The sequence below is a fragment of the Juglans regia genome, chromosome 12 (genome assembly GCF_001411555.2).
Source record: "Juglans regia cultivar Chandler chromosome 12, Walnut 2.0, whole genome shotgun sequence".
NCBI classification, from domain to species: Eukaryota; Viridiplantae; Streptophyta; class Magnoliopsida; order Fagales; family Juglandaceae; genus Juglans; species Juglans regia.
In genome coordinates, this window is record NC_049912.1 from 14,535,159 (window position 1) to 14,545,339 (window position 10,181).

The 10,181-nt window shown below is 40.3% G+C and overlaps 1 protein-coding gene across 1 annotated transcript; it reads left to right on the plus strand.

Moving 5' to 3' along the window:
- The first annotated feature begins 5,672 nt into the window (after positions 1–5,672).
- On the plus strand, positions 5,673–8,375 carry LOC108992611 (protein WHAT'S THIS FACTOR 9, mitochondrial). Its single transcript, XM_018967210.2, has one exon. The coding sequence runs from the start codon at positions 6,401–6,403 to the stop codon at positions 7,739–7,741; it is 1,341 nt and encodes a 446-aa protein (XP_018822755.2). The 5' UTR covers positions 5,673–6,400; the 3' UTR covers positions 7,742–8,375.
- Positions 8,376–10,181: the final 1,806 nt, after the last annotated feature.

Genomic DNA, 10,181 nt, shown 5'->3' on the forward strand with positions numbered 1-10,181 from the left:
CTCTATGTTCCCATAACTCCAATTCAGCTTTAGCACGTAAATACTCACCTTCCACATCCAAGGCATGTCCATCTTGAAGTTGGCATTCAAGAAATTCCATGCGTTCTTCTAAGACCTTGATCGCATGGTCCACTCGACCAAATACTTCTTTGTTCCAAACTCTATGAGACGATTTAAGCCTCTTAAGTTTGGCTGCCAACCGAATCAATTCCGTCCCAGGAACCTCCCCACTCCACACATCTTCCACACATTTCTTAAAGCTTTCATGTGTGCACCACATACCTTGAAACCAGATCGGATGAAGGTCATATCCAGTCATATCCCTAACAAAATTTATCAACATTGGACAATGATTAGAGGATTGCCGTTTCAGGTACTCCATATGAACCTGTGGCAAACAGCGAATCAGTGCAGTATTCGAAAGGGCTCTGTCAAGACGCGCTCAACTCCACGACGTACCCCTATGTCCGTTGCACCACAACATTTTATAGCCACTATAATTCAACTCTAGAAGGCCACAATTATGGATGCACGAATTAAACTCTGCCATTGCCAATAAAGGCCTTTGATGTACTCTCAACCGCTCACCGTCCTCTCTGATAGAGTTGAAATCTCCCACTACAATCCAAGGTACATCATCCTCCATTGCACCCTCTATATCATGCCATAATTCTCTTATTTCCCCTTGAGTACACTGTGCATATACAAAAGTCATAAAGATTTTTAAAATCATTCACTGTGAAACAACCCGATATTAATTGATCAGACATATCACATACATCAAACGTTAATTCTGTCTTCCAAAAAATCCAAAATTTCCCGCCCATGGCTTCATTAGCGCAATAAGAAGAAAACCCAAGATAATCAGCCCAATAAACCATACACACCTCTTCCATAAAAGGTTCAGGAATTGCCAGAACAAGAGGCTTATACTTCCTTACCAAACTCTTTAATCTTCTTTTAGACGTGCCTAATCCGTGCACATTCCACACCAAGATTCTGTCTATCATAAATTTAATTTCTCAGGACGGGAAGCAACCCGCCTCGAATGTCTTAGATTATAATTTGTAAGTTTTTGCACACATGATGCCGGAGACAGCAATTCTAAGTCTGGTACATACCCCTTGTCACTTGCCATCTTATGTGAATTTCCATGTTCTTCCTGATCCGAGTGAAACGCCTCATCTGGTATGGCCAGACTGCCCTTGTTCTCACTTTCTAAAATTTTGAACATAACATCATGTTGCCTACCTTCATCAGTTAGCCTTTCACAAGCAAAAAACTCTCGCACTGCCATATCATTTTTGACATTTCGAACCTTTAAAACCTGCTCCCCAGACTTCCTAGTCACAAAAAAGTGACTCACTAGGCCATCTTCGTGCGATACATCCCTCTCCTCTTCACTACCCGCTGGCTCCATATCTACCACCATCTTCCCTTTATCGACCCCACTTACATCCTCAGATATAATGATTGTATTTGACCCACCAACAACTAGTTCATTGCTCTCTAGCATTTTATGGGCACAGCCCTCTGGACCTTTGTGTTGTACGTCCTCTCTCTCTTCAACAATAATATTCTGATCCACATCTAGCTCTTCCTTCTCACTAGTAACTAGATCATTACTCACTTCCTTCTCCTTATTTCCACCTGGATCTCCAACCTTCCACACTTCAGTTCTTTTTCCTTTCTTGTCAAACTTTTGTAAATCTCGATTTTCCACTTTAAAGTCCTTCAACCCAACCCTACAAACAACGTCCGTATGACCCTGACGGCAACATTTTCGACAATACGAGCCCTGTTTCTCATATCTCACTTCTTGCCAAATCTTCTGATGAGCCGAGACAACAATGGGAAAACTTTGAACAGGCTCCTCCAAGAGATCGATCTCCACATAGATTCGTGCACCCGACGCCCTAGTCTTATTCAAAGTTGCATTATCAGTCCCCAAGAATCTGCCAAACCTCATTGCAATTATTTGCAAACAATCAACTCTATACATATGCATCGGTAAACCTGGCAAAAAGATCCATTTAGCCGCTGTTGATGGCTCCTTCTTAAGGTCAAAATATTTTGTCCACCTAAATAAATGAAAACTGCACCCATCAATGACCCGCCCTTCTCTCTCCCAAACATGTACGAAATCCCTCTTAGTTTGTAGATTAACGAAGACATGGTGAGCATCCATAAAACTGATGGTAGAAATATCTTGCAAACCCCACAACTTGACCACTGATAGTCGAATTACATCGATGGAAGGACGGGAACGAAGAAACTTCAACACCAAAGCAAATCTAAAATCTTCCACAGCCTTGGTCATCTCTCCCTCTGAAAACACAAAACCCAGTTGGCTGTCAACATCCACTGGATAATGCATATGAAGCTTGAATGACGATGAAGGAGATGCTCTCGAAATAGCATGGGCCTACGAAAGTGCTTGTTTAGGAATACCCGCTGGCATCTGAGACACCAGAGGGGCAGCAGCCGCCGCCATGCAGCAACCCTAAACGCAGAGACGCAGAGAAAACACACAAAAAAGATTCCGAAGAAAACGGATCTCTCTTGCGTTCCCAAGTAGTAATCAATCGTGTAAGACGAACAAATTTACAAAGAAAATTACATGGAAGCATATCTATATCTATATCTATATATATGTTGCCTTGTTGTAGCTCTTCCTATACAAGGCAAAATGATCAGGCTTGTGCTCAAGGGATGCCTCCTAGGTTTGTTGGTGCTTACCACTCTAGTCTTTGCACGGAGTAGGCCTATTATGTCCAATGAATCATCAATTTTATGGTTTTTTTTTACTCTCTTCTCCACGTGGTTTTTTATTGGTGGTCAAAGAACATGTAGGTTTTGATTTAAAAATTAAATAAATAGAGTTTGAATGCGACATCGACATTTTTATATGAAAACATATTCATAACATGGCTTTGATTAAAAAAAAAATTGCAACCCGAAACTATTCTAAATTTTTAAAAATTGGTTTCAATACGGGTTCCGGTTCCGATTTGACCTAAGCTAACCAGGTTCAGGTTTCAGCCCGGTTTTGAAACCTTGGTTTTTCGGACCGAAACCTGGATGAACATGGCAAAACTCCATTTTTATGGCCCATGGCCAAGCTGCCAACCATGCCATGACAAGTCTAAATGGGCGCATGGCTGATGCCTTGACGCTGCCACTGACAAGTCGAGATAGCTCCACAGCCCATGCCCTGATAGCCCCATGGACAAGGCCTCGACACTGCTGCTGACATGCCTTGATAGCCCCACAGACAATCACTAGCATGTTTCGACTACACTTGTATGTTCATTGATAAAAATTTATTAAATGCATTAGGAGATTCTAAGTTCATGAAAAGTTGGTGTATTGTGTATTCCAAGATTTAAAGGTCTCGGCCATGACCATGGATGAAATATTAACATTTTGTGATATAAGTTTTAATGAGTTAAAATCGATTCTTGGATATGCTAGGGTTTATATGTTTCGACCACTACATGTAAAGTTTTGAATGTTTGTTTCTTACTTGTTATTCAAATGCCTTAGAATTTATATAAAGGAACAGGGTTGTATCTTCTAATATTTTGAAGCCGTAACGCGAAATGTACATGGATATGCATCTTTGTATGTTATATGGTTATGATGAAGTATTCAGCATTGTATGTGTCCCATGAAAGTTCTAAGTTTCATAGTTCATGTCACATGCATTGGGATTGTGAAAATCTCTCAAAAAGAAAAAGAGTCTTTTTAAAGTTTCATCACGACTCCAAGGCTAGGACGGGAAAATGTCCTAGTGGAACTCTTCTGTCCACTTAGGAGTGTCTAAAATGGAGTGGTAACCTCTAGGTCGATGAAGTACAGTCGACGGACCTCAAACAGTTCCTAAAAAAAAGGATATCGGAGCGAGGTTGCACCTAAAGCTAGTGGGTGCCCTATGGTGAAGCCCAAGCAAATTGCCATAATACAAATGACTAAAAGTAAGACGTAGCCACTTTGGTCAAAGTGGCCAATGGTTGATGCAGTAACTAGCGGGAAACACATGATGCATAGGGGAGTTATGAGGTATCCATTTATAAGTTAATAGTTAAAGAAAGGCCTTGAGCTCAAAGTTATGCTATGATATATGAACAAGAAATCGAACTCGCAAGTATGTTAAATGAACATGTACGAAAATGACGAAAAGATGTTTTATGAAAGAAAAGGGTTATGAAAGTTTTGATGTACATGGTATCTTTTTGAAAAGTCAAATGCATAAGTAAAGTCTCATGTCAATGCATTCATTTTAAGTTTGCTTACATATGCGTACGATATCTGTTTTTAAGTTATTTGTTTACTTACTGAGATTTCTTGAAATCTCACTATTGTAATTTCCACTACCATTCCTCTACTCTGAATGGTAGAAGTTGTGACAGGAACCCAAGAGGATGATAATAGGGAAACGCAAGAGACCAACTCCCCGTATGTCTAAGGAGTCTCCGGAGAGACGCGAGATCTCTTAGGAGTCATCTCTTTTAGAAAGGTTGTAACTTGTCGACCAATTCATTACTAAGGTGTTGCAGTTTTTCAAGCAACTGAGGAGGATTCTGAATCAAGACAAGGCCAAGTAGGATCGGCCCCATAAAAAGACATATGTTACGAGATCTCTTTTGGGAATGATTTATTTTGGAAACACTTGATGTATTAGTTCTGTATTTTGGGAGTCCTTCTTTGAAACAATAAAGTCTTTTGATGACATTTAAGAAATTAACATTTTGGAATTTATGTGCTTCGGTACCATGATATCTATCTTATTTATTGACCTAAGTAGATTTTTTGCTGTGATATATTGCATGTTGTTAGTTATCATTAGGCGCATTGCATCTTAACTGTCATGTACGAGGGGTATGTAGTCTTGTATTACATGTTTCGACGCTTCAGTTTCCGTCAAATCCCAAGCGGGAGCTGGGGGCATCACATTCGGCCTTCCACATTGACGTATTCGGCATGGCCATTCTTGTCAGTGCCATTGTTGGCTCCATAAGTCACGTCGTTCTCCCTTTCGGCCATGTAAGGGCCTGGCCTGTCTTATACGGTGCACATGTTAGTGTATTCAAAGAGCCCCACCAAGTATGCTTCGGCCGCCTCTTGCAGAGTGGCGATGACGCTGCTCGGAAGGTAGAGGTTGGACTTGAAGTCCTGTGCAATTTCACAAAGAGCCCCTGGACTGGTAGTGTCGTTCGTTTCTTCTTCTTTTTTCACTATGAAATTTCCATTTCCTTCTGATGAGTCTATTGATTTCTCTATAACCATATTCTGATTATGAATATTGTACTAATTTTCCAGGTAAGTCCTCACCATCTCCATCAAATGATTCAAGCGGTCATTGACTTCAAGAAGACTTCCCATGAGCATCAAATGATCATCAAATGATCATCCGCTTGCGGATACCACTTGTTATATATAAATCTCATTTGAAATAACAATAAAAATAGAGACTAGAATTGAGAATCAGGAACAATAAAAAGAATCAGCAAAATATAAATTGCAGAAGATGGATAACCACGGCTTGGGATGTTCGAGGCTCCCAATTCCTTCGGATGAAAAACTACAAGTTTCAACTGATTTCCAAAATGAATCCCTTCACCTTTCTCCTCTGCCTTAGTACCCATATGCCCTCTAACAATTGCAATGTATTCTCTAAACAGTGTTTTAAGACTAAACGAAAACTATGCCGTTTAACACGAAATATCAAGCTACGCCGTTTCCGGCTTACACAACGAAGTCGTCCTACAATTTTATTGTCACCCTCTCCTAACAAACTCAGATCCTATTCCTTCGAAAGACAGACATCTGAATCATCACAGCCGCTGGCCGAAACACAAGTTCCCTGTGGAATTCTTGTACCAATCTGCCACTATCCCAATTCAATGCATTGTCCATGAACCCATCATATCTTCGACGAAAGGGGCAGAGAAACTCGACCCTGATAGCTTCCAATACGACTACGCACGCCCCAATCCTCGACCGTAATTGCTTCTGCCGTCTCTCTCTCTTGGCGATTTGATTTTGCCTCTGTTACTGGTGAATTATATGCAAAACTATATAGTTTTATGTATACGTTTCTTGCTTTCTTGAATGAATTTGGGGTTTAGTTGATTTTTCTCTATACCCGATTCAGATTGTTTGCTTCTCTTCCTCAAATTACTGCCTATGTATGCTTTGTGTGGTTCAGAAGTCTGAATTTCTAAAGTTTTTCTGTTCCTAAGAATTCGAATTATCTGCATATTTACAGCCTGTGGCTGTGTCATTCGAATCGACTCGGTTGTCTATTTAATGGTCGCCCGGTTCGGTTGAAATAAATCCTGGGTGCTCCATTTTTTAGCATCTTTTTCCTTTCCAGTTAATCATAGTGAACTAGTCTATGCTACAGTGCAGACAATCCATGGTTATTAATATCATTAGGAGAAAATGGTGCAGTGGATGTTTTTGGGTTGGGCTGGAGGGTCAGGTTTTCTCTTTTGGATGCCAGCAAGGATTTAATTACCAGCAGAGGTGTGGTTTGGTGAATGTAAAACTGAAATGGGTGAAAGATAGAGCACTTGATGCTGTTGTGTCTGGTGAAAGGGATCTCAGAGCAGCTTGCATTCTTGTTTCCATGATCTCTTCTTCTCCCCATTCTTGTGTTCCCATATATCACCTCTCTCGCCATCGCGGACAGCTTGGTCTACCGCATGATCTTAAGCTCTCCACCTTTATTAGGAGATACCCTACTGTTTTTCAGGAGTCTCATAGTCTTGATGGCGGAGGCACTCGTGTCCCTTGTTTTGGCTTGACTCCTGAAGCATTAAAACTCCACCAAGAAGAGCTCGATATTATTGAGAAGAATCAAGTGGATCTTGTCAATAGGCTCCGCAAACTGCTCATGCTTACCAGAGACCGGACCCTGCCTTTGCAAACTATTGACCAGCTGAAATGGGACTTGGGTTTGCCAAATGATTACCATTATTCCTTGATTCCACATCACTCCAGATTTTTCTCTTTGGTCACCCTCTCTGACAAGCGTGATGGCTTGAAGCTCATGTCCTGGGATAATGATCTTGCTGTCTCACAATTGCAAAAAAATGCTGCCCTTCAACAGAATGAAAACGATGTTAAAAATGGCTGCTTAGCATTTCCAATTGGATTTACAAGGGGTTTTGGGTTAAAAAGGAAATCCATGGAGTGGTTGAAAGAGTGGCAAAAGCTCCCTTATACTTCTCCGTATTCCGATGCCTCCCTTTTGGATTCCCGCACAGATGTCTCTGAGAAGAGGATTGTTGGAGTCTTTCATGAGCTTCTTCACCTAACCATAGAGAAGAAAACTGAGCGTAAGAATGTGAGCAACCTCCGAAAGCCACTGGCTCTGCCTCAGAAGTTCACTAAAGTGTTTGAGCGCCATCCTGGTATATTTTACATCTCTAAGAAGAATGACACTCAGACTGTAGTTTTAAGGGAAGCCTATGACCATCAGCAACTCTTGCATAGGCACCCTCTTGTAGAAATCAGGGAAAGATTTGGAAGCATGATGAGGACAGGGTTGTTGGAGAGGAGCAGAGGGTTTTACAAGAGAAGTGCAAGTGCAGGTGCTGGCGTAGAACAGGATCGAACGGATGATGTTTATGTTGATGAAATGGATGATACTCAGGGTAGTTCTGAAGAGGAGTCAGACTGTAAGTTGTTTTCTGACTATGATTCAGATGACCCTATACATGAACCATGTTGAGTTCTGCCAATGCATTCAGCACCAATGAATTGTTGGGAGTTTAAAATTATTCAATCCCAACGTGAGCAAATACTTTTCCAGTTATTGTTCAAAATTGGCAATACAATTTGAGAGCAAATCCCTGTTCTCATGTGGTACCCGATTGAACAAAGCAGTTTTTAATAATGCGGTCATTCCTCAATCAATTGAATTTTGTTGACCAAATTTATGGGCTATATGCCTATCATCTGCCTTCTCATAGATTGATTCTTTGACAAGGAAATGGATAAGATTTATGATTAAGTTGTTTGTTGAAGTTAAAAGTGGGAAGCTGCTCCAAAATATAGAAAGCTCAGCCACTAATGTTGGTCCGGGTGGAAGAGTAACAGAACTCTACTGAGGGTAGTAACGTTCCCCAGATATCTTGTAAGGTCCATGCAAGCAACAAACTTGATATTGGGATGCTTCACTTAAGAGGATCAAATCGGTGATAACTTGTTTGACATTTAGAGGAAGCATGTAGCAACTCGTCTTGGCCAGAATATGATTAGGGTATCAGTGTCTTACTCAGTATATGATTTTCTTTTGTATTGAAGTTTTTAGCATAACGTTAATAATTTGTTCAAAAATCATTCACATGAAGTTTTGGAGATAATCATCATCTTGACTATGGTAGTTGTCCCTTTGGAGAACCATAGTTTCATAGCCTGACATTACTGCATATCACATTTTATCCGTTGCATGTCTCACTTGCTACTGTATGCTTGTGTGAATATTTATGTCAAGCTATTCAGGGTATGATGCTACTTAGCGATATAATTCATACTTGTCGTTGAATGTTGGAAATATGGATTTTGTGCTTTTCAGGAACGTGATAAATAAGATCAACACTGGAATCTGATAAAACTATAATGCTAAAGTCATTGGGAAAACAATAGGAAAAAAGGGGGCATGAGCATTGCTACTGTATATGCACTTTCACATTGGAGATTTTTATTTGTCGGGCAACATTCCATGTGCAATTAGGAAGCTGTTGCTGGTTTGCAATTCAAAATCCTTTAATTAAAAATGAAAAGATGGTGATTTTAAACTTATTTTCATTACAAAAAATAAATGTAGGACTAATGTTAAAAAGTTTTAGTTGTATCACCTTCTCAATATGTGTATGAGCACAATGGCATGGCTCCCAAGGCTCAAAACTTGACTCCAAAGCTGAAGTACAACAAACATGCAAGCCTTTTTTTTTCTCTATTTGATTATTACGTAGTTTTGGAGGATTGATGAAGTGCTAACTCTATTACATGGGTGTCGTATCTTTAAAATTGTATATATGATAACCAGCTTTTAATGATAGAATGAGAATGAGAATAATGATAACCAGCTTTTAATGATATATTGTGATAGAATGAGAATAATGATGCCCGCATGGTAAACTATCTAATAATTACTCAGGTATTGTGCGTTTGATGAGCATCTCTATTCTCTTGCATGTAGTGTCTCCTACTCTTTATAGTGCCTTCCTCAATGTGAGCTCAGCAGCTTCATGCATTCCCTAACTCTTTACTCTCCCACTCTCCATTCCAACCTCTCTTCGACACGACTCCACCCTAGTTAAACCCCTGGCTCTCCCCCAAACTCCCCCATTCCACGCTCACTCTCCTCGAACTCCCCCATGAAAAGTTCTTAGACCCTGAAAGATCAACAAAATGTTTCTAAATCTTAGCCATTGGAACATCATAGGCCTCCCTTATTTTTCTTGAATAATGATAACTGGACCTACCTAAACACAACATGATTTGGATCCAACTTCAGCGATAACCCACGACATACACTGTTAGAAATAAGAGTACCACGGAAGCGATATTATCTCGTGTGGAAAATTGTAAATCTAGTGCGATTGTTCCACGGATTTTCGTAAATCGGTGTTGTTCATCCGAAATCATTATGTCGATGGTGGAGTGTGCTACGTGGTAAGACTAGAACAACACTCACATATTCCAAAGCCTAAATGTTGATACTAGAGAGAACCAACACACTAAGAGAGATTTATGTTTGTGGTGCAAGTACCTTATCCAATGAGAAGAGGGGCTACATAAATAGTCACTCTAAGTGTAACCCCCGACTCAAGCCTCATGAAGTGGCATTAAGCCACTTTATAACCTATGCGCATATGAAGAGGAACGGCTGCCTACCTACTATGGGTGCCCCTTTATTACAGCTCTCACTTGCACATAGTGGGCGAGACCCCAGGTCCACATCTCTTAATATGTTATCAATCTTGTTCACACTGGCAAATAGGTTATGCGACCACCGAGCACACCTGTAAAAGAAAAATGGGAGAACTATACCAAATCTCTATGAGAGAAAACCAGCATAACAACATCCCTAAAAGTGTCTCGTTATGCTCCGACTCATTTGGTTACATTAGACTAAGCATCTCTAATCCCTCTTGAGTATGAAT

Bases quoted from the DNA above. Each gene is read 5' to 3' on its own strand.
- LOC108992611 (XM_018967210.2), top strand. From the start codon at position 6,401: ATGCTACAGTGCAGACAATCCATGGTTATTAATATCATTAGGAGAAAA.